Below are 27,362 nucleotides of genomic sequence, written 5' to 3' on the forward strand. Positions count from 1 at the left end.
TTTTGTAGACTAATTTCTGGCACAGCAGTGCACAAAACCCTTTTTATTCTCCTATTTTCTGACAGAATATATTTAATAATTTTGTGAATTTCCGTCTCTCAAATTTTGCCAATGAAAGATTTTTTTTTTAAGCAATACATATCCTGTATTATTCTTTGTCATTAAAAAAGAGACCTCTTCTAGCTACACTGAAACTGCCTGTTTTCTTGTGGTAAGGAAAGAGTTGAACAATTACTCCAAACAAAGTTCTGACTGTTTGTTTCTCCAATGAGCAAGCACATCATTGAAGTAGCAAGAAAACATATGAAAAGAAAACACACATCCAGTCTGTATTCACAAATCAACATAAACAGTATATTTTACTGCTTCAGTTTTTCGCCTTGCTTCTTTTTCTCTAGAGCCTTTTCTTTTGCCTGTGGAAAAAGAAATAAAAAAAAGGGGGCTGTGGTTATAAGGTAAGAGTTACAAGGATTGATGAAAAACCATCAAATGTGTGCATCATGAGACAGCACCTTTCGGTGCTCTTCCAAAGAAATAACACCACCGTGGAAAAACTGTAACGTAGTACAGTGCCACAGGCAAAGATCTGACATCAAAATACAATAGCATTTATGGGCTCATAGTGGGGGCTTGCATTCATGCAAAACTAAAGTAAAAGAGCAGAGTGCTCGGGTTTGTCAAGAACATGCAACCCTTGGCATGTAACAGTCACAGTAGCATTCCATAGCTTGCCTTCAGGCATCACATTCTCTTGTGATGCCCAACTCTCATTACCAGTTTGTTAACAGTGTCTATGTGCTATCTTTATACAACCTTATGTTTCATGCCCTCCTCTTGAGCCCAACTCCTCAAAAGCATGTACATGCTATCTGAATTGATGGTCACCAGGACGCCTCAATAGCTGCAAAACGGCATATGCATACTTAAATTACGTGGTATCATGAAACAAGAGTATGAAACGGTGTCCTTAATAAAAAAAAAAGTTTTTCAGATTATGCTTCAAAAGATAGTTCCTCAAAAGATTTTCCTAAAAGAAGACAGGAAAAGCTCTCTAACAGCTAGTAAACCACCAGTTGCTAAGCTTGCAGTAAGCTACTGATGCACCAATGATACATTAATAGTGATGATACCAACAAGATACGAGTAGCAGAATTTCATTCTTATATAGTGAAGCACATGTTCCACCACGAGAGTCTTACTACTATGGCATCAATACAGCTAGAACCAGCTCTTTTCTTCCAGTAATCTTTTGGCAAAAAAAAAAAAAACGCAAACATTATGCGAAACTTAAAAGAAGCGGGATGTAGCCACAGGATGACAGCATTAAAATGTTTTTCTGTTGTATGCCAGTGCTCCGAGATGCAAGTTGCAACAGAGAAGCAATCTGACACAAAGTTCCTCAAGGTGGTTCACATTAGAGCATTGCACGGGCTTGGGGTTATCCGAAAGTCCGGGCCGCGCCGCGTATAGCAATTTCTTGCTGGGCCTAGGCCGGGCCCGGGCTTGGGCCTGTAAGCGAATGGGCCTGGGCCATGCTCAGGCTCATTTAATGAATGGGAACAAATGGTAAGTGAAGACAATTAGCGCGAACTTCTTAATCTTCGGTAATATGTCATGTGATACGTTGAGCATGAAAAAAAAACATGAGAACAATGCAGACAAAGCAAAATAATTAAGACAAAACAGCACCTGTGCTGCTCTGTTTTCCTTAGACTCATTTGCTCTCTTTGCAAACCTCTTAGGTTCGAAGCACTGAAAGTCTTATTGACACACTACTTTTGCTTGCCACCATCTTAGCTTTGCGAGAAATACTATGCGTGACAGTGGAAAGCATAAGAGTGGCACCTGCATAGAAAATAAAAAAACATTTTACTTTAATCACTCCAATATAGCTTGGGACGAGCAGGAACTATGAGCCTGTCTTCGCACTTTTGGTACTAAATATTTGGCTCTGAATGCTTCACACTCACCTCCTCCACAGCATGCACGCACGCGCCTTTGCTCTGTAATTTTCTACACTCAATATTAATGAGTCTCACATTTCCTGACAATTGTATTATTTCTTCTGTTTCGTGGTGGTACTGCTCCAGGTTTCTAGGAGCATAGAGGAAGCTGTGATTGCGGGCAAATCTGGGCCTTCTCCGGGGCATCCAATAAATGCTTATTCATAGCGCCCGTGTAGTGCGGCTCCCCTCCTTTTGTTCTTTGTGCTTGTGCTAAGCACTTTTCATAATGAAAACACAATATTCAAAAGACCTCCCTTTCTTGTCAAGTCCCACTTTTTTTTTTTCTTTCTGCCCTGCAATTCTACAAGAGCTTTCTAAACTAACTGTCTAAGATACGAAAGCATTAAAACGCACTTTCAGAGAATCATAGGGCTTGTCGGGGATAGCATTTCCATTACGTAACATATCCAAGCCCAATTTTTGTTCCTGCGCTTTGTGGTTCCTGGATGGTAAGAAACAAGTGACAGTGGGAGAAGAGGTTTCTTCTGTTTGAACAGACACTACAGCGTACAACTCGCTGCATCTTAGCATCTCATGTGGCCTCTTGCATGTTGGTGGCGAACTGACTGAAAAGTTATGGGCTGTTTGACATATGATTGTGAAAATCAAACCCCAAACTATTAGGCAGGAAATGGGATTCACTAGGTTATTTCCAGCGATTTGGTATGTCTGGTAATAAGGCAGTAATTACTCATTGGCATCCACCAAAATGCAGCCGTACGGTTACAGCAAACCAGGATGCTTTTTTTTTTTCAACTGCAAAGTTTCTGTGGAAGCTGTACAGCTTTCCTTTGTAGCCATACAGCTGCGCTTGGGTAGATGCAAATGAGTAATTACTCTTTTTACAAATTTAGTCCACCTTGTGGGATTCTCCTCAGAAAAAGGACCAACTCAACCTGAACCAGAAACTAGAGAATTTTACACTTCTGTTCTAAAAATGAAGTTGCTTCTCTTTTCACTGAAATTCATATTAATAAGAGCATTAGCATTTCTGTAATGCGCCTATAGCTCTGGTGTTGTTTTGGGCCTGAGCCGGGCCCGCACACTTGGCGGGCCAGGCAACGAAAGAGGGTACTGGGCCCGGGCCAGTAATTATGGCCCATGCGGTGCTCTAGTTCACATAACTCAACCATTTATGAACTAGGCATAGTCGTCTACAAAGTAGTAACAACAGACTGCATTTACTCGCAATATAATAAGAAACACCTGCATCAGATTCTCTACTGCTTAGACCTTCCACAGCCCAAGATTACAAAGTCGGCTGTGCGCCTCTCTCACCAATTATTAGCCTACCGAAAGAAGCAACACTGCTCACGCGCCCATCACTCTCCTTGAGACCTTGAACCCATACAGAACACATATTTGGCCACAACTGTAACCTTGTTCTACATATTAGAACAAGCATGAACGATGAAGTGTCCCCATTCACATCTAAGCTTTGCCTAAGCCTACCACATACACACCTTTTCCACAAGGGGGACCAGCTTCTTCTCTTCTGACAAAATTTTCAGGATCTCCATGATCAGTGGTAAGTAGTTATGCTTCCTCCTGATGTTTTCCACCTATACAGGAGCATGAGGCCAAAGCAAAGTGAAACAACACACTAGCAACACACACGTATGGCACATGCATTTGCATGGCCATGACTTTTATCGACAATACTTTGTTAAGAATTACGCAAATATATGTTCCAAGTACACTTCTGTTCTTGGAACTCAACACCATTTCAGCTGCAAGTTACGTAGTTACGTGCAAGTTACGTAGTTTCACCATGTTTGCGTTGCTTACCTCAACTTTGGTAAAGATACTGCCCCGCTAGCGTTTTTGTGATTGGCACCCCAACCTTTTGCAATTGTTTTTTTTTAACAAATCTCATCATACAGAGCTACCTCCAGCAACAAAAAGTATGCCAATGACAGGAAAACAGCACCCAATGTATAGACCTTTCCACTAGCATTTAAATCGGTGAAATTCAGTGGTGGATGATTTTTCACTGAGCCAGTAATGCATTTTTATGCCAATTAAGACCTTTACCTTGTACCGTCTGCATTTGTTCTCTTCTTCTTGGATGAGCATGTGCAGCTTGCTAATTTCAGACTGGACCTCGTCGGTCTCCATTCCACCAGACTTGAAAACAAAAAAAAGAGGTACAAATCAGTAAGAGGAGTTATGCTTGCCCACATGCTCCCCAACTGTTAGCATGCCCCTGCCACAGACAATTGCAACATTTGAAAAAAAAAGGAAAGTACTCTGCAAAGCTGACCCTAGAAGCTTTCATTCCTGCGGTTTTTGAACCCTATATGCCATGCTAACAGAGCATTGATGAGTTCTAGAGCAGTGGCAGAAAAAAGCAAAAACTTGCCAGTTGGCACACACGCCAATATGTACAGCAGTGAGAATTCTCTGATTCCACAAACTTTTCTGCCTTGCTTCGGACCTATGTTTGTTCTCGAAGAGAAACTCAACACGACATAAGTATTATATGTGTGAAACGCTCAGAAAGAATATGCTACAGAAAGAGACAGAGAACTAAGTTTTGCTTGCATTAGATCAGGGCTGTATTCTAAGTACAAATGTCATAAAATATGATTACGCTGCATTGGGAATTGTAAAAAATGAGCTACAACTTACAGACAACTGAGCATTCAAACTGTCCAACTGTTTCTGGTACAGGAGCTTTCTGTCTGTGATCAGTGCCATTAAGTTGAAGTGAATCTCACCTTCATTATACCTAAAACAAAAGGAGCAAATAATTTCAGAAAGATGCGGAACAAATACATTACTGCACAACTCTGTACACCATTCTGTACACTGCAACAAACAGCGGTGAAATAATGCACCCCATCCAACACCACACTATACCGAAAGTGAAAATTTCCAAAATTAAAGAGGCAGACACAGCAGGCAAAGCTGTTGCTTTGCCTGCTCAAAACACTAGAAATTCTGTTGCTAATCATAAAAGGCAATGTAAAATCTATAGATCTGCTGCAAATTTTTCACCCGGAATAAGCCTTCATGAAATAATTTCACAGCAACAAATTTACACATTTTCACTCGCTCTCGACAGCAGCTCACTGACAGATACATACTATTGCCATTCCTGATGCACTGAACTGAAGGTAACGACAACAAAATAACCCCATAGATGTCGAATGACGTGAATGTGTGGCAACGAGACAGGACTTTTCAGTTTACAATAGACTCGCAATAATTCAAACTAAAATAATTCGTACTTTCAGTTAATTCAAACAAATTTAAAAATTTTGGTTGGTTGGCTATATATTTTCAATAAATTTTAAAGCTATTTGATTTGCACCGCGATTTCTCTTAAATTAAGTTAATTCAAAGTTCCCGTTCAGATAATTTTTCAGTTAATTCAAACGCTCCCTCCCAGCGCGTGAAAGAGAGGCGACCAAGGTCGGATACATCAAGTTTCCGCCGCCACGTCGGCTGGAAATTCGGGCCCTCGAACTGGTTTACTCAGACACAGTCCGAAGGGGGGGCCGTGCTGATCGGAGCCACCCTGTCACCGTGTAGTTTTTTTCTGAGCTTCGCTACCAGCCCGCGACGATCGCAGCCGTCGGCCACACTTTAGCGAGCCAAGCCCAGTTGCGCGTCGGTCCGTAAGCTAATTGGTGTGTCGCTGGCTTTTTTTTTTTTCTTTGAAGGCGTCTCGCCCTTCAGCTGCAAATTTGTGTCTCCCTCACTTCCGTCTGCATGGTCCGGTGCGTTGATAATGCAAGCTAAATATGAGCTGCTCGTTGTGCGGTGAAGCCTCCTTACATGAACACCACTGCCTGCGAGTAGGCTCCACCACTACTGCATCGCACCTGTGAAGGAGGCTGTGGAAGGCCCAACTATTTCGGAGCAGATCTACCTTGATATTCTCGACAGTGGGCATGCAGTACATCGCGACAGAATTGCAAAAAATTGCCAATGCTGTTTTCTCTTAGAAGCAGACGACCGTTGCCTATTTTTTCATCAATTTAATTTGCTACGGTGAGAAAGTGTTTCTGAAAGTTCTTTTTTGTAGCCATTATGCCTATTCGACCTTCAGATAATTCGCACCTTTTTTTTGCTCTACAGGGCAACCAGAACATAACTGATAATTTTTTTTTTTCAATCACAAGTGAGTAAACAAATTGCCACCTTCCACACATGTTTTATGTTGTGCTGAAGCTTTCAGCTACATTTGCTTAAATAAATACCTCCAAAATACTACCTTAAGCATAGAGACCCATTAAGAAAACCAAATTTAGTCTTGGGTCTTGTCAAGGTGCACTTCTGATGATTCAAATAAAAAATCTCTGGTTCCTTGAAGTTTGAATTGCTGAGAGTCTATTGTATTCACTTTGATAAAAAAATCTCCATACAAAGAGTCCACAGTTAGCTAACATGCATATGCTAGCGCAATGTCATTTTAAAGCCATGTTCCCCCTAGAGAGAGAGAGAGAGAGAGACTCTTTAATGAAGAGCAGAGAATTTAGCCGGCGTTTAAAAATCGCTGGCATGCTACTCTGCGTAGGGAGGGGAATTTGGCAATGCCTTGCACAAATTTTACATAACATTTATGCACAACAGTTTTGCCAATGGTTCTCAAAAGCAACTGGATATATCACATTACTTCAGTCCCAGGTGTGAACTGATCAGTTTGCATAAAACCTCATTACTTCTGATGGCAACACTGTCAATACAGTAATGGGTGCTATGCAGGGTAATCGTAAAACATTAACAGAAATTTGCCTAATTTGTAAAATACCCTGCAAAATATGGAACGTTTGTGGACACTGCGATACATATTACCAAGAAAGCAGTGGTGCGTACTTGCTGTAATACTGCAAAGATACAACTTACAATTTCCATGATGATTCTGTGCTGTGATACACAATGCAGTCCTAACAAACGCCCAATCATTTTTTTTTTCACAAAATGAATGGTATGATACGAATGCCTGGAGCATTTATAATTACCACCACCACCATGGCCATGGACCCCATGGAAAGTTCTACTAACAGCTGTCATTGTAGCACTGCTTGTTGAGTCATTCATTTCTTTCCAGCATATGGAAAAATTGGAAGCAACAAACTTGGTCACGAATTTACTGCTGCATCCACTCGCATTCTTCACATGGATTACAAACTGAACGTGGTCTACCCATCTCATATTGGAAAAAAAAAAAAAAAGTGAAAAAAAAAGAAACCCAAAGGACTTCATGTTGGGTTTTTCAAATTTGAATTGGATGCGACTAGCTCAACTAGCAACTTTTCCCATCTCATCCTAGCAGTAGCATGACTGGTTTATTGTGATCACATTATTGTGATAACATTGCTAGCCACGTGACTCGGTGTTTGGCTTAAGACATCCATGGATTCCACGGGAGCTATTACTAGCAGCTGTTGCTATAAAACTCAGGGTTTACCAGTCTGACTGATGGCAAGATGTAAAAATGCAGATACCATCAATACTTGGAGCACTTAACAGACCTTACTGCCCCCACCCTCAAGGATCAATCAATCAAGTTCCACTTAAAATACTGTACACTCACTGCTTTATTCGGCCTTCAATGACTGGCCTCACTGTGTCAATCCAGTCTGTGCCTTGTGGAATTGGACCTAAAGAAGAGAACATGAACAATGCTGCCAACATTATGAACGAATAACTTGTGCTTCATCCACTGGTCAGTGCAACATCATTACGCTAACAACACTAGCAGTGTGCCTTGTTCTCTATGCATCATATTCAAACATCTGCTATTGGTTTTATTATTCGTTTTATGAGGTTTAACATTCTAAAGTGCTAAGAGACACTATAGTGGAGGGCTCTGGATGATTTATAATAAGCGTGCACTGACATCACACACTAAATGGGCCTCTAGAATTTCGCCTCCATCGAAATGCGACCACCGTGGCTGGGATTGAACCTGCATCCTTTAGGTCAGCAGGCAAGCACCATAAACACTAAGCCACCACGAAGGCTCTATAGTCTGCGATTGGCCCTGCATATAATCAAGAAAACTTCAATCCTTCTGTTACTGAAATTCCATAAAAGCTGCAATTGCTGGTCACATATGTTAGCATAAAAGGTAAACAACAGTTTTTCTACAAGCAACTTAAGCTAGGTTCCAGGGTAGAAGTGAAAACAGCTACCCACCAAGGTCAATAGGCCCTTCTTTCAGACCATCCAGCTCATAGAGGCGACCATCAATTGGCACATAACCAATGAAGTGGTATACATCGTCATCCTTTGAACACTGCTTGATGTCAAATTCAAACATCTGTTGTCTGTTGCAAGGAAAAAAAAAGATAAATAAACAAAATAGCAGACTGTAGAATAGACATTCCAGTTATGCCTACAACCGGGGCTCTCAGTGTTTTTTGCCTTGCCAAACCCCAATGGCTTGGCATTTATTCTTTTTGTGGTAAGATATAGCTGATATATATTTTCCTCTTGAGGGATGCTGGTCGGTTAAAATTCATGGGCAAGTAGTTATAAATTTAACCTAGCTATGCTCTTAGAATAAGGCTGCATTTTTGGCATTCTGAAGGCTGCACAATAAACTCACAAATAGATATTTGTGGCCATGATCAACTTACCTTGAAAAGCTGTTATGCACTTCTCGTATAACATCAGAGTTGCTCAGAGTCAGGCCTTTCATCTGCAAATACAAGTGACTGATAAGCAAGGCTGGTGCATGTACACATATGAGCAATAGCAAAGAGCTCCACTGCACATTTTGAAATGCAGTTGTGCTCTGCACGTTTCTGCACAAGTTTGATACCAAAGGTGTTACAGTAGAATTTCGATGACACGAACCTCACGGGGTTGCAAAAAATATTCACACCATCCAAAGCTAACAAAATCCGTATGCAGAAACAGCAAAAATGCATTTACGTAGACCTGTTTACAACCGATGAGATTTATTTACGGCCACCACTTGCTGCCTGCAGTGCATACCGCGCGAATGCCAATCGGTGGCGTACGGCCTGCACACGCTGATGTCACGAGTGAGCGGTGGCACGCGATCTGTAAAGCAATTCGCTTGGTTTGGTTTATGAGGGTTTGACGTCCCAAAGTGACTCAGGCTATGAGGGCCGCCGTAGAGAAGGACTCTGGAAATTTCGACCGCCTAGGGTTCTTTATTTAACGTGCACTGACATCGCACAGTACACGGGCCTCTAGAATTTCGCCTCCATCGAAATTCGACCGCAACCTGCATCTTTTGGGTCAGCAGCCAAGCGCCATTACCACTGAGCCACCGCAGCAGCGTAATGTCGTGATCGGCATTCGCATGGCTTCTATCATAGACTGTATCATACAGATTTTACTGTATTTGTGTCACACTGTCACATTATAGACTATAAATGACATTAACAAGGTTGCTAGTTTCAGCTCAAACAAAGTTCGAAATCATAGCAGGGGCCCCTTCACTTTTCCTGACGCACTATTGGTAGGGTTTAGACCTTTTGGTTTAAACTGAAAACAGCCGATAAAGGTATGCCGAATTCAGTTGTCGAAATTCGGTTTTAATCGAAATATGTCAGTATTTTCGGCATGCAATGCATAGCTACCTGGCTGCTGAGTACGAGCCGCACTCTGTCAAAGTTGAAAATGAACTAAGTAGGGAAACCAGGAGTGTGGTGTGACGGTGGTATTGTTCGAAAAGCAGCACAGATGTGTGATTTGAGGTATTGCTCCGTTACCTTACATGCCTCTGCAGATCAGAAAGCACCACTTTGTCACCGCTTGCTAGCTCAGCAATGTTTGTTCCCTCCCTATCATCACACGCTTAGAGCAGTTAATTGGTTCAGTAGGCTTATTAACTGCATGTGGGTCAGTGACACAAAACCATGCATGGGCATCGCGAAAAAGCATCATGATCTGGCTACGACAATGATTCAGCGGCAGTTCCATCGCTGCCGTGCGCACGTGGACCAAGTGATGCTCCGCCACCTTGCGAAACCCAGCGCGAGAGCCCTTTCTAAAAGTAAACTTCCACTTGCGTCTTTGTCTGCCAGCTATTTCATTTGGCTCGTGTTACTTTCTTAATGGCAACAGCAATTTCTTCTACAAGCACAGCTCCAAAGATAACGAAAATCGGCACTTTTATAACGCGCAGAGAAAACTGAAAGCCAGATTAGCGGACGCGTTTATTACACGAATGCGTCAGTTGCGTGAGATTTTCGATTACACAATGCCCAGATTATGCGATGGTCTCGCGCGGTCTCCTGAAAGTTGTATAATCGAGGTTCTACTGTATTGCTGTAAACTTAAACAACACAAGTTTCCCCCTGAGGCAATGAAAAACAACTAATGCTTTCCATACCTCAAAAACAAGACTTCTCATGTACAAGGTAGAAAAGAAAACATCAAGGTCTCACCGTGGCATCAAAGCTCTGGCAAAAGTCTTTGAACGAGATCAATGTCTCGCCCAAAGTGATGTCTGGATGCTTGACATTGAGCAGGACACTCAGTATGGCTTGTGTAGCACAGGCATTATTGATAACCTGTCAAAGAGCAAATTAAGCACGATACACGAAATGTCAACACTGGCTGTTATGGCATGCTTTCTAGCTACTTTTCACTGTTACATTAACAACAGCAGTAAAAGGGGTTAAAGCCTCAAGAAGCGATATTACACATGCATAAAATTTTCAGGCTAAGATTTGTCTAACATAACGGACAATGTAACAAACACACAGAAACATGTATTTGAGCGACGAGGGCTCGAACTTTCCTGTGTGCTTTGAAAACATCATAATTTCGTATGTACTGGACACTGCCCAGCACACAACCACAAGTTCAAAACACAGCAAAAAAACATTTCAATCATGTTTCCAGATTCGTTTCAATGTATGCAAAAGACTGGTGACAAAATTTACACTGCAAGGCCACGATAAGCCAACTGCTGATAATAAACCACCACTGTACAACATTGGAATGCCCAGCTAATTTACAAAAGTAGAAGCAGGATTTCAAAAGGTTATAAAGCGGAAGAAAGGAACGTTTGTATTAGCAAGGACAAAAGCAAGTGCAGTACAGTAAAACCCATTAATTCAAATTCCCCCCCCCCCCCCCCCCCCCCCCCCCCTTCTGAGAATTCTTAGAAACTTCAAATTATTGTCCTGTGCAGCCGATTTCCCGGATTTAAATCAGATTGAATGTCCCGGCTCCCGCCTTTTTTTTTTGGTTTGGTTTACGGGGGTTTAATGCCCCAAAGCGATTCAGGCAATGAGGGATGCCATGGTGAAGGGCTCCGGAAATTTCGACCACCTGGGGTTCTTCAACATGCACTGACATCGCACAGTACACGGGCCTCTAGAATTTCGCCTCCATAGAAATTCGACCACCATGGCTGGGATTGAACCCGCGTCTTTCGGGTCAGCAGCCGAGCACCATAACCACTGAGCCACCACAGCGGCTCCCGCCTTTTTTGAACTCACCGCTGAAGGCAGGGGAGGAGTCAACTAACGCATGAAGTGCCTTTCAGACAGTCGTGTGGTGGCGTTGCTTTCACTTATTTGTTTTTTAGGTTTCCGTGAATACAGCCCCATGGAAATAAAAATATGCATGGACTCTTTGCTTTCACCGATCGCTGCGTATCACTTCGCAGAGCTGCAAGCCGCCACGGGACTGGCTGAAAAGTTGGTTGACTCCTCGTACTGTCAGCGGTGAGTTAAAAAAAAGGTGGGAGCCGGGACGTTTAATCCGATTTAAATGAGGGAAATCGGCTGCACAAGACATTAATTAGAAGTTTCTAAAAATGCTCGGAACGTGTAGATCGACTCCCCGCGGTAAAAAGAAGAGTTCAGATTCCTCTCTAGTGCACCTTTAAGCACTGCAGCCATACACCTTAAACATATAATTTCAGTGATAGGCTTCTTTTACTTCCAGAATAAAATAAAGCTGTCAGTGCCCCAAACATAAAAGCAGTAAAATCAACTGTACAGTAAACAATTGTTCTGCTTTAGTTAATGGCCTGTTCTGGACGCAGCTAGCAAAGATTTGGTGCCAGCCCTGAAGTAATCCTAAAAATTTTTTAAGACTCTGGTAGTAGCTGGCATGCAGCCTTTCCAAAATCTAGTCCTCAATTTGCTGCACTGCAGGACTGCCCACTCTAGCTTTTAACAATTTGTTCTTTTACTTCACAACTGGGGTTCCAAGTCTTGCAGCCTTGGAACCCTGTCATCATTACTTGCTTCAGTTGTTTTTCCATCAGTGCCATGCTAACTACATACTCCTGCTCCAGTTAGACCTCTGAGGTGTGACATCAGATAGCAGTTTTTTTTTACACCCTTCTCCTGGCTATACCTTTTGAATTTTCTTTCAGGCTCTCTACATTTCAATGTCAGCTTCTTGGTTACTAAACTTCTACAACACCAGGTGAGGTGCCAGTTTTGTTGTGTGAAGCCAAACCGAAGTGCAGCCCCTGCCTTCACAAAACTGCTTTTCATCTTGCAATTATAGGAAATCTGTCCTTGCCCGTTGCTCGGGTGGGAACAAGCTTAAGCATTTCAGGACAGCAGAGGCTGCAGAAAAAAAGCCTGATTTGAGGTAGCTATGGCATAAGAAATGTTGGCGTGAGCACTTTTGAAACAGGTCAGTTATGAGTTTAAAAGTGCACTTTTAGATTCCGCCTAGACAATTTCTGGGTAGTATTCCATTTATCCCTCATAGCCTGAGTTGCTCTGGGACGATAAACTCCCATAAATCTAACCTACCCCAGAAATGAAACAGATGATGTAAGCAATAAAAAGATTAAAAGAAAGCAATAAAATGCCATGTACATAAGACAAATGAAATCATATACAGCATGTTCCATCTGAGACTTTACACAATTTTTAAAAATAGGCTTTCTGAGTTAGCGCTTTTTTTCGGCACGGCATTGTCAGCGGTGTAGTACATCAGAATACAGCCAAGACATGCTAACACTAACAGGCTGGCAAACGAATACTGAATAGTTAACTTTAACTATTACTGTCAGGCTCCTTAATTATTGAGAGGCATGTAGCCCACAGTAAGTAATATCCATATCAGTTTTTAGAATTCTGAAAACGCGGTTATTTTCGGTGCAGTGACCCATCGAATTTTGGCTACATCACACCAAAATACATGCGCTTTTGAGAACCTTGCAGGCAAAACAACCTTTCCAGTGCGCTCAACCCATAGAAATATCCAAAATTTGTTGGGCCACAGCGCCAAGGGTAACCGTGTTTTTGAAATTCTAAAAACTGATATGGATATTACTTACGGTGGGCTACACGCCTCTGAATAAATAAAGAGGCTGCCAGTAATAGTTAAAAGGTTAACTATTCAATATTAGTTAAGCAGCCTGCTGTTAGCACATCTTAGCTGTATTCTGATATACTACACCGTTGACAATGCTATGCCTAAAAAAGCACTTTTCTAACTCAAAAAGCCAATTTTAAAAACTGTGTAAAGTGTTAGGTGAAACACCCTTATATCACAAATCACTTAGAGGCGTAAAAGCATGATACCCTACAAAACAGGACCTGAATTAAGCAGCTTTTTCAGAGACATTTCCGTAAAATGATGGACAATATTGATTGCGTCTACTACCAGTTACTGTGAAAAAAAGCAACACACACATACATATACAAAGTGCGTTGGCCTAGTTACAACTATCCCAGAACACCCTTTAACATATACAAGCCACATATACAGCTAGGCTAAATAACAGTGAAATGAAAGAAATTGATGGTTTGCTGCCTAATAAAGACAGATACGGCAAATGAATGCAAGTCCAAAATTCAATGGCTTTTTGTTCCCAGCAGAAAACAAGGCAAAATATAGACTTCAGGCAGATGAATTTGGCTCTTCATTGCAAAGGCAAAATAATGATTTTGGACACCTGCAGAAGAAGTGTGGCGCATTAACTCCCCGCTAAATATTTTTTTTCTTCCTCGCTACACAGTTTTACACAGCGATTACTGTTTCTGTCATATCACCGAGTTTTATGTTGTCATCACAGTAGTAAACAAAAAAAAAAATGGTATTAAGAAAAGGGAAGGCACAGTAACTGTCTCACTCTTAGTGAGCATAACTGCACTGAGAGGGAGCGGGTGAAAAAGGTTTACGGTTTATGGGGTTTAATGTCCCAAAATGAGTCCATGAGGGATGCCATAGCAATGAGCTCCGGAAAATTTCGACCAGCTGGGGTTCTTTAACGTCCACTGACATTGCAGAGTACACGGCCCTCTAGAATTTCGCCTCCATCGAAATTTGACTACTGCGGCCTGGACTGAACCTGCGTCATTCAGGTCAGCAGCCGAGCGCCATGACCACTGAGCCACCCCGGCGACAGATGAAAAAGGAGTAAAAGAAGGAACAGAGAAAGAGGCGCCACATTGGAGGGCTCCCGACTAATTTTGACCACCTGGAGTCCTTTGACATGCACTGGCACTGACAAGTCAGCCACATGTTGGCATTAAAGGGAAGCTGAAGAGATTTTCGAATTCATTAAGATGCTCACGTATGGATGTGGGAACCTTAAAAATCATGCGGGTGAAATTTTTTTTGCAGATTAATCACTTAGGAGCGACGTAATCGCCGTTTAGAATTGCGCGGTAGCTCCGCCCCCCGCTGTCCGCCGAGCGCTGCTGATGACACTGACGATGCGAGCCGAAACCGGAAACCGTGGGGTGGTGACGTAAACGTTGGTGTTCCGTCGCCTCGCAGCCTCCGCGACCGCGCTTGTTTCTGCGTGCGTGCCATCGTAAGTTGCTTCGAGCTGCCGTGTGTTCCTGTATTTGTGCGTTTTTATGTTTGTGGTGACGTACAGAAACGTGTGCAGCATCGAGTGAAGCGGTGGCCCATCATGCCGGCATTCTGCGCAGCCTTCGGCTGCACTATAACACCAGCGGCCGCGACGATGTGGTCTTTCATTATTTACCCCAAAATAAGAAGCTTTCAGCGAGGTGGGTCGCTGCTGTAAAGCGAAGGGATTTCAAGCCCTCAAAGGCTACAGTGCTACGCTCTGACCACTTTCGTGATGAAGACTATAACCAGAGCCTGTCGATAATGCGTTCATTGGGCCTGTGAACAAAGTCAGCTCGACTGAAACCCGACGCAATGCAGTCTGTCGTCGCGCACAGGAGCTCGTCACCGCCACCGAGGCCAGCTGTCGCGAAAAGGCGGAAGCTCGAGGTAAGAATTTGTGTATTAACTCTAGAGAATTTGACTGCGCGAACCGGTGTTCTGTGTAGTGTATGGCGCGGAATTTCGTGGATGCAAGACTTTCGGAAGTAGCGAGATGAACGGCGCTGGAATGAGAACGTCAGGACAGCAGGGAACTGCAGCTTACAAAATAAGTGCTTATCTTTTATGCTTGCAGGATTGCATCATGCATCTCGTACAGGATTACTCATATCAGAGCTCGGCCTTAAATTTTTTGGCTGAATAAAAATCGTTAAACTGCTACTAATACTGCAAGAGCTGGAGCGACGCGAAGTGCGCCTCACAACCGGAGACTGCGCACCGCACGTGAGCAGAGAACTTCGTTCGGTAAGCGAGCACGTGAAAAGACGTTATATGCAGACTCTTTAGTCAATTATGTTGAAGCTCAGATATTCTAGGATTCATGCGTAGCCCTCAGTGGCGAGAACATAGGGAGTAGTACGCGGCACACTTTTCTTCGTGCTAGGACCGCCGAGAAAACTCTTTGCTGATATGTTTCTGGTATACGGGCGCGCGGCGTTTCGTTTTCAATTTGGATTCGCCTGGGGCCTGGCTGATAGCCGCCTCGTCAGCGCCCAATGTGCGCACTCCGGCCCCAAAGCGTACACTTTTTTTTAGCGATCTACGACGGACGCGCCCGCTGGCGCTGTGTTAGCGCGTGAAACTGCCTGTCAGGGCGTAAGTTTTTAAAAAGATCTTTTTTGCTTGGCTATAGTATTTGCAGGAGGTGCTCCAAATCTGCAAATACAATATAATATTAAAATAAAAATTTAATTAAGATATGCAGTTTAGTGAGCTAATGTAAGCCTTCTGCCTATTTCTGGTGTCTGCCATATCCCCCAGTATAGCCCCGGTGATAAAATTAATTCTATGTTAGGTACCCATTTTTAAAAATAAAGTTTGTACCTTGTAAAGAAACACCTGGTATATAATAAATGATCTCACTTTGCACGGAGCTCGCCAATCAACAAAATGGTTTATGAAATAAACCAGAAGATTTTACTCATACTGAAGCACTTTTGTTCTGTTTGCAACAATAACATCATGTGGCTTATGCCTTTCAGGTTATTGCCGAACTGCTGCAAGATCAAGACTGCACACCAGACGATAGTGCAAATCAAGAGTGCATGGAAAATGACATCACACCTGGAGGCTGCACACCAGACAGTCAAGAATGCACACCAAACAGCAATACAAATCAGAACTGACAAATCAGGCTGACAAATCTGTTCAGGTTCTAATGCAGCCAATACCAGTAAAGTGTTCTGCCAGGAATACATTTATAATAACACATGTAGTCGTAAAAAATAGCCGAGTGTAGCATGGCTTCATACATTAATAATAATATTATATAATTGTGCGCCACGTGAGCTACAGCCAGCCTTGCGATTCGACCTGCTCGGTTGCAGCACGAGGCCATCGAGTTAGTGAAAAAAAATCACTTGTCGCTTGATCTGAGAATAAGCACGATAAAGGCGGCCGCAAACGGATGGAGATATTCCTACAAGGGCTTGCAGTATGAAGCAACTCGCCTAACAAGGATTTCAGTTTACTGTCAGATCCCATCTTGGCACGCAGAACGGAAGGCGCACGTTTGTCACCTCGACGAGTTCCGCCGCAAAGCGCCGCGAACTTTTGTTTTACGCGTGTGTTATGAACCGAGCCGGCACGCAGCGACCATGAAGAGATGCCAGCTTAAAATTTGCGTGCAAAAAGAGCCTGATAACTTCTTGCGCATGTCAGTGGTCTGTGTGCATTACAAGCAGATTTGGGGCAGCACCGACAAGCGGCAAGACAACAATGCTGACGATCGCATCCCGCTTACATTGCATTTGGAAAATTTCGTGGAGCAGTGCTGTACTACATTTGCTTGTTTCAAAATTAATTTATTGTATCTCTGAATGAAGTTTGGCTAGAAAAGTATGCTTACCAAAGGACATCTCCAACACGTGGAGATGCTGACACTTCGCTTTCGTTCAAGTCAAAAGCACCGCTTGCGCCAGCATCATTGCTTCCTTGGAGCGGTTTGCTTTTTGCGATTGGTTCGTACATGTAGGGGATGACGCCAAGATCCTCCTGGTAATCTTCGATGTGTTCCATCGTGATATAAGCATCAAACCAAGAGCCCGGACCACCGTGCGCCGCGCTTCATGTACTACATCGGCGGCGACCGAGCCGGGCTCACCGAGGCAACGCCAGTGTTCACGTCACGAGGCGCCCAACCAATCACAGGCGGCAACGAGGCGCGCGCGCTGGCCCGAGGCTGCTGCTGCACTTTTCGCTAAAATAAAATAGGTTTCCGCTTTCCTTTGCCTAATTTCGATGAGAAATTCGAATTCCGAGGGTGGAAAACTGTCAAGTGCATCTCTTCACTCAATTTTTTTGGGAAACCTTTCAGCATCACTTTAAGTGACTAAGGCATTAACTGACCAAACTACAGCAAAAAACAAAGAGGCCAACCCTCCTTAGCAGCCCTTTTGGGAGCTGCCTCATAGCTAGGAGTTTAAATAAGTTAAGCAACATTCAAAAGAATAAACGAAAAACACTTTTTTTCTTGTATGAACTGGGAACTGGAATGCAGGTCACCAATCCATCATGCCACCCAAAGCTTCACCAAAGCTTCAGCCATTTTTATAAATCTAATGATGAAAATTCACAAGAGTTCCCTGGATGCAGCAATCCATGATGGCCAGTAATAAAGACCATCACTATCACTGACTGCTACTAAATTATGGACTGATTTGATAATTTTATCATACCTAACATTTCTCATACATTTATAAAATACCTCCCATGGCAAAGAGCTTTCACCTCTGCATTCAGGGTTTGACAATACAGGTCAAATTAAAAATGGCTGAAAATGATTGGACACAATTGTGGTGACTCCTTTCTTGTGTGGTGCACAGAGCTGTGCAAAGATGTGCATTACCAGCAAAAAATGGGTGAAATGCACATACACAGCTCAGTCCACCCTTTTGTAATACAATCCTTGCTGAACACTGTAAAGGGAAGCATGCTGCTGTCTAACATTGCCCCTCCACCCCACGTTCGCACAAATTTCACACCACTTCCTGGTTTTGTAAATTGTAACAGCATCAAGCAATTGCCGCTACGACTACCAAACCTTATACTGACCTGTGAAGGGCCTGTACCCAGACATATGGACGTTAATTGCAATTGTTCCCTGGTGTGGCACTATGCAGGAACCAAATGATGTACGAGTGAGACAAATGGCCTCGTGCAACACCTCAAGAACAAGGTCCTACAGTATGAAGGGTTTAATTGCGACCACGATCACAGGTGGCACGAGGATCGTGCAAGCTAGTACGCCACGTTCACAGTTGTTGCTTGCATGGTTCGCACGCCTGTAACGCCAACTCATAGTTTGAAGACTGCCATGGGCTATAGGCACAATTGGAAGCGATCTGGAAGCATCTACCTGCCTGCATCTACCTTCATTCCTGAAGCTCTCTATGCTCAGAAGTCTGAAGTGCTTTGCGCCGCATTATGTAGTGTGACACTAATGTGACAGCAATGGTGAACTATGTTGTGTTTGTGTGTAGTATAGTAACCACAAAAAAAAAAAAAAATGGCACCAAAAATGAGAATGCTGCTCAATTTATAGTGTCTAAAATATACTACTCAAGTCAGCCCTTTTTTGCATTTCTAAAGTAGTTACTAACCAGTGCAAGAAGACTGAAAAGCTTACAGCAATATGGAGACTGGAATGCGTTCTGCGTATCAAGATCAAAGGCTTGGACACACTGGCCCTCGTCAAGCACCCTCACTCACGGCTCTTGTACCCACCCACTCAAAAAAAGTGTGCGCTTCCATGGATTTGTAGGCTTTAAATTCATCTAAGGCCACAAAACTTTTGCCATGCACAAGGTAGATTTTTATGTCCATGAGTTCAACACGCAGCAGCGGTCCTATGTCCCGCACCACGTCGGAGTTTGTGCAGTGGTACGGATTGGTGCTTCCGCATAGCCAAACGTTGTGGAGATACTGGCTTTTCTCAGCTCCACGCAGATCAAGGGCATAACCACTGAATCGCATTGTTGCAAGCCAGGCGCAGGTTATTTATGGTGAGACGTGCAAAACAATAGCAGCATTGTGGGGTCACAGTCAAATATTACTGCAGTGTCTGCAACGACTATGGACATGGTAGGCTGCCTGCCAGCAGCTGGTGCCCCTTGTGGACGTCAAATGAAACCCCCCTATAAGTCAGTTTAATGGATGCATGAGGTCCACGCACATTTTAATAAACTTTTTTCTACATATTATATTATGCTGCCCCACCAATGAACCAATAATGAAAACTTACAAGGCCTTGAAATGGGCGTCTTAAACGGCTTTGCAACTACTACTGAAGTGAGTATCTTGCAATGTAAACTCACATTTTCTCCCCTAGCGGCTTTTAGAATGTCAGTTGGTAAGGAAAATTCCGATAAGAGACCCGCTCACAAACGATCTAAGTGAAAGTCAATACTGAAAAAGGTGGATTGGAGAAGGCAGCGTGCCACCGTGAATGAGTTCCCACGCTGTAGATTGAAAAATCTAGCTTAGTGCCTCAACATGAACCCTCTCGGTATTAGGCAGAATCCGCCAGCATTTGGGAAGAAATTCCTAGCTAGCAGGTCAATGTAGAACGCCCCAAAGCAAGCACTGTGGCGCCTACGACCAGGCAATAGCAGAGCTTGCTGGTACAAGAAACCCAGAAGAGATCAGTGCAACAATTCTTGGCAAATTCCTTAAAAGAAAAGAAATACGGCGCACCTGCTTTGCGAAAAATATTTTTTCCAAGCGATTGTCTTGAACTATGGAGCCGCTAGGTTCGTCATTCCTGTACCACTTGAACAGGAATATGAGGCCATGAACTGGCCTGCAAAGAAAGAACAAAAAATAAGGGTGCACAGGTAAAAACTCATACAATTCCAGTTCTTAAGCAAGCAGTTTGCACTCCAACAAAGAGTAACGTGGCAAACAATGGGAAAATGGTAAAGGTGCTCACTTGAGCTTGTCAAAACTCTCACGATCCAAGCTCCAGAGCTCTTCAACTTGGACCCCTTTCACGCCTGCACACATGACGAAGTACTCATGTCTTATCACACTTTTACTACCTCAAGCCCGGTTCGCTTAAAGCGGTCGGAACACACTTAAGCACTGTAAACAAACGACAACGTGAGTGTGCACAATCAGTTTACAGAAGTATTCTCAGTCACAAAAGTCATCCGAAGCAACAATTTCGGTTGACATTTCGAGTCACATAAAAAAGCTTGTAATGTACGTACCAAATCCTTTAATTAACTCAGTAAAAACGCCAGGATCACTTTCAATTAAACACCAGTCACCAGCACTGCCTGAGCTCGCTGCCATTTTTAAAATCTTAGCGGAAGTTACGAAGTATCGTCCGTAGTGGTGAGAATCGTCAACTGCGTAAACAATAAAACAAATGTACGTAATCTTTTGTAGTCACCATAAAATAAACTTTACTTTTATTTACACATTAAAATAATTTAATAATATATTGACTACTTTTTTTTGTTTATAAGGTTGTCGACAGGTAGCTCAGCAACCGGGGCACTGGTCGCATGTTTTGCTTCCGCTTTTCAAATGCCCCGCTGTTATTTGACATCTGATACAGCGCAGAAACGACGAGCTAGGCGTCGTAGAAGCCCATTTTTTTTTACATACGATGAGGAGTTATAGCATCGTCAACGAAGTTAGGTAGTAGTGACCAAGGTTCCAGCTACCTACAATGGCAATGTCTTCACGTATGCAAGAGCATAGGTGAACTGTGAGTTGACAAGGCATGTGCTTCTGAAGAGTTCGTGTCACGCTCGTGTCAGTTTCATGTCAGTTTTTTGTTTACCGCCGTTACTTACAACGGTCTCTAAAAAACCGTTTGCTTGAAGCATTTATCATCGCACTTCAAAACGCCGAGTCGTTGGTGACTTGCTCGTGGTCCTGGCTTTTGAAACTCGCGCATGCCAAGTCGTGTAAACATGTTCCAAACGCGCTCTATATGACCTCTTTCCTAAGATTTCTTAGGGCGTTATATTCATAAAGAAGTCTTCTCACCGACTACTAGTAAGGACGTGTGCTTTGTGTGTTTGCGTATTGTACGCCACCTTCGTGCGCGCTTTGCCTCTCGTGTACCGAAGTTAACAAGTCCCGAATTCACATTTTACTGGACTTCCTCGCTGGCAACGAAAACATGGTCTTAGTTTAGCAACACTTGCTGTTGTTTGCCGCGCTTTGAAGAACCAGCGTAGAGAACACAACCGACAAGAACCAAGATGAAACGGAAAGAGGCTCTGAACTTCGGCGCTGCACCTCGGAAGCTGAACCTCAGCGCCTGTGACCGCCTCGTCGTCTTGTTGTTGTCCGTTTTGTTGTCTGAACTAGTTCCTCAGAGCGTGGTCTTAGTTGCTTTTTGGCCGTTCTGTAGTTGTATCAAAGGTTTGCTTTGAGTCTATTCATTATTGAGTGATGCTTGTTTCGGTCAGCAGCCTGTGCAATATGTGGATAGTTAGGTATTCCTTTGACTTTGAGTGCGGAGAATAGTCATGTGGAAGGAAAATTCCGATACATGTGCTGTCTTGTTTCAGGAAGGCGGGTGCATTGTTTTAGCGTGCCGACATGACAACGAACCCAAGTGGAGCATGGTTGGGTTTGTGCTATTCATGCTTATTCCATTTTGCACCGAACTTTTATTTTCTTGTACCAGTTTGAATAGACACACATTCAATATTTTTCTCCAACAGAGCTGCGAGAACTACATTCATCCCTCAACTACTTGAAAGACAAGGTACCTAGTTCTTTGTTTTCTTTTGAAACTAAAATGAACTGCACTGCAGCTACGTTTCTGAATGTTTGTGACTTGCAAGTACCATTCTTTTATTGTGACTTTAGATACAGTAGCTCCGTGTGGCGGTCCTCATTAAATTTTAAGACATTATGATAGCAGTTTTGCGTGTCATCACAGTCTTTCTGTTCAGTGTTTTACATGTAATTGTGGAAACCGTCAATCAACATTTCTTCTGCTTTCTGAGCTAGTCATACTAAGTTCCATCTGCTGATTGGGCATCCTGCAGTTTAGTAGACTGCACTATCAATCAGGTGATAAATGTGCAGAATATAACCGACCTCTATATATAGCCTTCATTGATTACGAGAAAGCATTTGACTCAGTGGAAACCTCAGCTGTCATGCAGGCATTGCGCAATCAGGGTGTTGAGGAGTGTCGTGGGCAAATATTGGAAGATATCTATAATGACTGTACAGCTACGATAGTCCTCCATAAAGTCAGCAATAAAATTCCAATAAGGAAGGGTGTCTGGTAGGGAGGCATGACCTCTCCAATGCTATTCACCGCCTGTTTATAGGAGGTGTTCCGAGGCCTGAATTAGGAACAGTTGATGAGTTAATGGAGAATACCTAAGTAATCTGTGAATCGCTGCTGACATTGCCTCGCTAAGTCACTCGGGACATGAACTCCAAAGCATGATAAATGAATTAGACAGGCAGAGCAGAACGGTGGGTCTAAAAATGAACATGCAGAAAACCAAAGTAATGTTCGGCGATCTAGCAAAGGAACAGCAGTTCGCATTTGGTAGTGAGGTGCTGGAAGTAGAAAGGGAATATGTCTACTTAGGGTAGATAGTGACTTCTGATCCGGATCATGAGAGGGGAATAACTAGAAGAATGAGAATGGGGTGAAGCGCATATAGCAGGTTCTCTCAGGTAATGGCAGTTTACCAATATCCCTCAAGAGAAAAGTATACAACAGCTGTATCTTACCGGTACTCACCTATGGGGCAGAAACGTGGAGGCTAACGAAGAGGGTTCAGCTTAAGTTAAGCACAACGCCGCGAGCTATGGAAAGAAAAATTATAGGTGTAACGTTAAGAGATCGGAAGCGGGCAGAGTGGGTGAGAACAAACGCGGGTTAATGACATCCTAGTTGAAATCAAGATGAAGTGGGCTTGGGCAGGGCATGTAATGCGAAGGCAAGATAACCACTGGTCCTTAAAGGTAAAGGAGTGGATTCTAAGAGAAGGCAAGCGTAGCAAGGGGGCGGCAGAAAGTTAGGTGGGCGGATGAGATTAAGAAGTTTGCTGGGATACGGTGGCCGCAACTGGCAAAGGAGAGGGTTAATTAGACATGGGAGAGGCCTTTTCCCTGCAGTGGGCATAGTTTAGGCTGATGATGATGACTAAAATGGCTGCAGATGTTTTAATTATGCACCATTCCCATGCTGTTGTCATTCTTTGTTTTATACTTTTTTTCTAGCTTTCTGTGGATGTTATCCTAGTTTTGTAAAATGGGGTACTCTTATTTGAATTTTTTTCTTTGAATATGCACATTGGGTATGAAGTTATGTGGTGTGTCTATAAAGTGAACACAAATATTATGTGCAGCAGCTGACCTTTTGTGTCTGTTACATGCTTTATCATATAGAAGCTGTCTGCAAACTTCTTGCTTTTAGCCAACACAGTTTTTTCACAGAACCAACAATGGTGCAACAACTGTGCATTGTTTAATCATGAAAAAAAAAAAAATTGCATGCTGTGCATGACCTTGTCATGTTTGCACTCACAAAAGTTGAGAGAGGGAGACCAGACTATGAAACTGTGTTCATGATTCCTTGCCATTTTGCCATTGTCACTCAAGTTACAGTTGATCGAAGTTTGTAAACCTTCATTCCATTCTTTTGTTGTGCTGTTCTTACAAGTGGGCTTTTTGGGATTTCAGCTGGAATGAACGTGATACTTATAGGTTATGTAAAAGTTTTTCTTCCATTGAATGGCCAAAGTGGAGCTATTACCTTATGTTTTGGTCCTGTGGCCATAAGTGTGATTGGCTGCAACCTTTTTTGTTGTGTGTGGTAGCTATTTGACAGAACTAGTTAGGAAGGCCCTAAACTCAAGAATTTTGTCTTTATCATGCTCCTACATTCATCATTTTTGTAGACATTCATTGTCCCTCTTTATTGCCTTTTTTTGTGTAGTCTTTTCTTTGATAGAGTGGGTGCAGTGGCATAAACATGAGGCTTCAGCCAGTTTTTGTACCTGGTTTTTTTACATTGCTGTCTAGCAAGCACTACATTGCATTGCACATCCTATGCTGCACATTCACATTGCAACCTGCGGTCATGGAAGCCATATGTTGGGTTGTTTTTGCTGTGTACTAAGCACTTTTTTTCAGTTTCTTACTTGCAGTTATTGATGAAATTCATGTATTAAGTTATCATAGTGATTACTGTATTGTCAACTGGTTTTTACCTTTTATGGAAATCAAGAGAACACTATTTGCATAGTAATATGTAGTAGAAATATATGAAATATTATATGGCATTTGTGTCATGGTGCTATTTAACGTGTGTTTGGCACTTTTGTGCCCTGTAACTCGGGTAAAACTAACTAGCTATTTTAACACTGCAGGACAGTTATTTGTTGCAGCATTGGGTTGTTTGGGTGACATCTTCAGGGTTTGTGTAGAGAATAATGTATGGCCTTGCATTCTGTAACATCATGAAATGATACCCCTTGTTAAAGGTGCACTGAAGAGGAATCTGAACTTGTCTTTTTGCCGCGGGAACTCGATCTACACGTTCCGAGCTTTCTTAGAAACTGCGATTTACTGCCCTGTGTGGCCGATTTCCCCAATTAAATCGAATTAATGTACGGCTCCCGCCTTTTTTTTTTAATTCTGCCTCGTACGGTGGGCGGAGTCGACCAACGCGTGGAGCGCCTTTCACCCAGTCCCGTGGCGGCTTGCCGCTCTGCCATCGGCGGAGTAATACGTAGTAGTCCGTAGTAGCAAATAGTCCGCGCGTATTTTTATTTCTTCGGGCTTATTTTGCGGCTATATTATCTGCGAATGAAACTATTTATTCATGGAAACCTAAAAAACAAAATAAAACGAAAGCAAAGCCTCCACGGGACTGGGTGAAAGGCGCGCCACGCTTTGGTCGACTCCGCCCACCGTACGAGGCAGAATTAAAAAAAAAAGGCGGGAGCCGGACGTTAATTCATTTTAATTGGGGAAATCGGCCACACAGGGCAATAAGTCACTGTTTCTAAGAATGCTAGGAACGTGTGGATCGAGTTCCCGCGGCAAAAAGACATGTTCAGAATCCTCTTCTGTGCACCTTTAATACATTGCCATCATGTCCCCCAGGAGGTTATAGCACTTTTCATTTTTGGGGATCTGTGAGGAACCAAAATATTTTTATTAGTGTCGCTGAAATCTGAGGTGGTAAGAGCCTTCTCCAATTGTTTTTTTTTTTTTTTCTGCATTGCAGTTAAACAAGACTGGCCAGAAGCTCTCAGCTGCCTCTTGCTCAGGCCCCATTGAGTTTAACTTCACTTCCCTGCCATGCTCTCTTGCTTCCAGTAGCAATTGTGTGCCCTTGTCGAGGGTTCCTACTTCTGCTTCATCACTGGTACGGCAAACTTTTCAGCTGCCTTAATAATGCGTGGGAAGAAAGTATACATAGTTTGCACTGACGTCATAGCGGCAGTCTTCTCCGGGTCCAGAAAATGTGGTGAAAGCCTGGGCCTTTCTCTAATCCGTGCATCACCAACTGGTTCCCGCGTACACTATGGAGGCTAGCCTGTACACCAAAAGATAGTGCCCTTGACTTCATGTGAAAACTATCTATCACCAGGAAAATTCATACTTGTAAAAAGAGAGAGCTTTATGTGAAAAGCTCAGAGTATGTAATGTATGAACCTAAAGCGGTGGATGCAACCTATCTGTATTTTTGTTTGTTTGCTTTAAGTTTCAACCACTGCAAGAGTTGAGTTCAGTTGCATTTCCTTAACGGCCTCTTTTTATAGAAGTTGTTACATTGCTTGTGTGTAGTTCAGTTTTCACTTTGAAGTGAAGCTTGTTATACGTATGTGACATGTTTCACATGTCTGTGCACTTCATTTTTACAGCGGCTTGTTGGTGAGCCGCTGTGGTGGCTCAGTGGTTATGGTGCTCGGCTGCTGACCCAAAAGACGCGTGTTCGATCCCAGCTGCAGCGGTCGAATTTTGATGGAGGCGAAAGCATAGAGGCCCGCGTACTGTGCGATGTCGGTGCACGTTAAAGAACCCCAGGTGGTGGAAATAATCTGGAGTCCTCAACTCTGGCGTCGGGCTTCATAGCCCGAGTTGCTTTGGGACGTTAAACTTCATAAAACCAAAGCAAGCAGTTTGTTGCATAATTCATGTTGCTGTTTTGCTAGCAGTGTGATTGAGTACTTTTATATAGCTCCTTGGTTATGTAGCTTGTCTATGCACCACTCATAGTTGTTTGTAGCATGCACATCCTGTGATGCATGTATAGCTGCTTGGAATACACTGAATGAGTTGTAATTAGCAGAATATAAACTGTCTGTGATCAGTATAGATTAGATTAAGTTTTAAATACATTCAAATATTAGAGCAGCATGCTGAAAGGAATATGTTTTCAGAATGCATGTTGCTGCTACACCCAGCAGAATAACATAGCCATACAGTGCTTTCTTTTGGCAGCTGACACACTACGGCCTTCTCATCAGTACGTGCCCACTGCTATGGTCTTTTCATTCATACATGAAAAAACTGTTGCAGCAACTTAGACTGCCTCTCTGAAATCTGAGAATCGGCTGTGGTGAAAAGCAACAATCATTTTGCTTGCAGAGCCATAGAAATCTCGCTTTGTTTCAGTGAAAATCGTAGCGCATGAAACAGCGTTCGCAAAATTTTTATGCCACACATTTTTCATGTGTACTAAAACAATTTGCAGATGTCCAGGCAAGCACATGTTTAATTCAACACAGCCTTTTTAAATGCCATCAAAATGAAGGCTTGTTGTGGAATGTTTGAAAAACTGAAATGCTTAGTTTCGAAGGCTTTCATGTTGTTGTATTTTGCCAGGAAGGACCTGGCCATTATCACTTTTCAATTTGTGAATTTGATAATGCTTTTTCTGCCAAGTACATACAAGTGAAAGTGTTTTTACGTAATGTTTTTAGCAAAATCTCACAATGTTTGACCGCTTATGTTTAGGTGGTTGCTGTGAGCAGTTTCTTTATTTTTTGCAGGTCAGTTCAAAAAGGTGTAGGTCAGGGACTCGTATCGCAGGAGAGGGGAATGCTCTGAATGGTGAGTTTATTGTTCTGTTAG

General features: G+C 42.9%; 2 protein-coding genes across 8 annotated transcripts in view; one reads left to right on the forward strand and one right to left on the reverse strand.

Moving 5' to 3' along the window:
* Positions 1-332: 332 nt before the first annotated feature.
* Positions 333-20,620, reverse strand: Uch-L5 (ubiquitin carboxy-terminal hydrolase L5). Its single transcript, XM_089582152.1, has 11 exons — positions 20,492-20,620; positions 20,212-20,275; positions 19,977-20,082; positions 10,385-10,510; positions 8,600-8,661; positions 8,157-8,287; positions 7,552-7,618; positions 4,638-4,737; positions 4,041-4,133; positions 3,470-3,568; positions 333-413 (listed from the first exon to the last, which is right to left on the reverse strand). The coding sequence occupies exons 1-11, from the start codon at positions 20,574-20,576 to the stop codon at positions 360-362; spliced, it is 987 nt and encodes a 328-aa protein (XP_089438278.1). The 5' UTR covers positions 20,577-20,620; the 3' UTR covers positions 333-359.
* A 152-nt stretch (positions 20,621-20,772) lies between these two features.
* LOC149352955 (uncharacterized) overlaps positions 20,773-27,362 on the forward strand; it is a 119,245-nt gene continuing 112,655 nt past the window's right edge. For 6 of the 7 annotated variants that reach the window (XM_089582153.1, XM_089582157.1, XM_089582155.1 and 3 more), the window contains exons 1-5: positions 20,773-20,997; positions 21,812-21,873; positions 21,968-22,011; positions 25,510-25,650; positions 27,281-27,341. In XM_089582153.1, coding sequence (XP_089438279.1) covers positions 21,843-21,873; positions 21,968-22,011; positions 25,510-25,650; positions 27,281-27,341 — 277 coding nt within the window. In that variant the 5' untranslated portion in view covers positions 20,773-20,997; positions 21,812-21,842. Of the gene's footprint in view, positions 21,015-21,811; positions 21,874-21,967; positions 22,012-25,509; positions 25,651-27,280; positions 27,342-27,362 lie in introns of all 7 variants that reach the window. The other variant, XM_089582154.1, reaches the window with a different exon arrangement.

The sequence above is a fragment of the Amblyomma mixtum genome, chromosome 3, assembly GCF_055824585.1.
Source record: "Amblyomma mixtum isolate Tamu chromosome 3, ASM5582458v1, whole genome shotgun sequence".
Taxonomy (NCBI): domain Eukaryota; kingdom Metazoa; phylum Arthropoda; class Arachnida; order Ixodida; family Ixodidae; genus Amblyomma; species Amblyomma mixtum.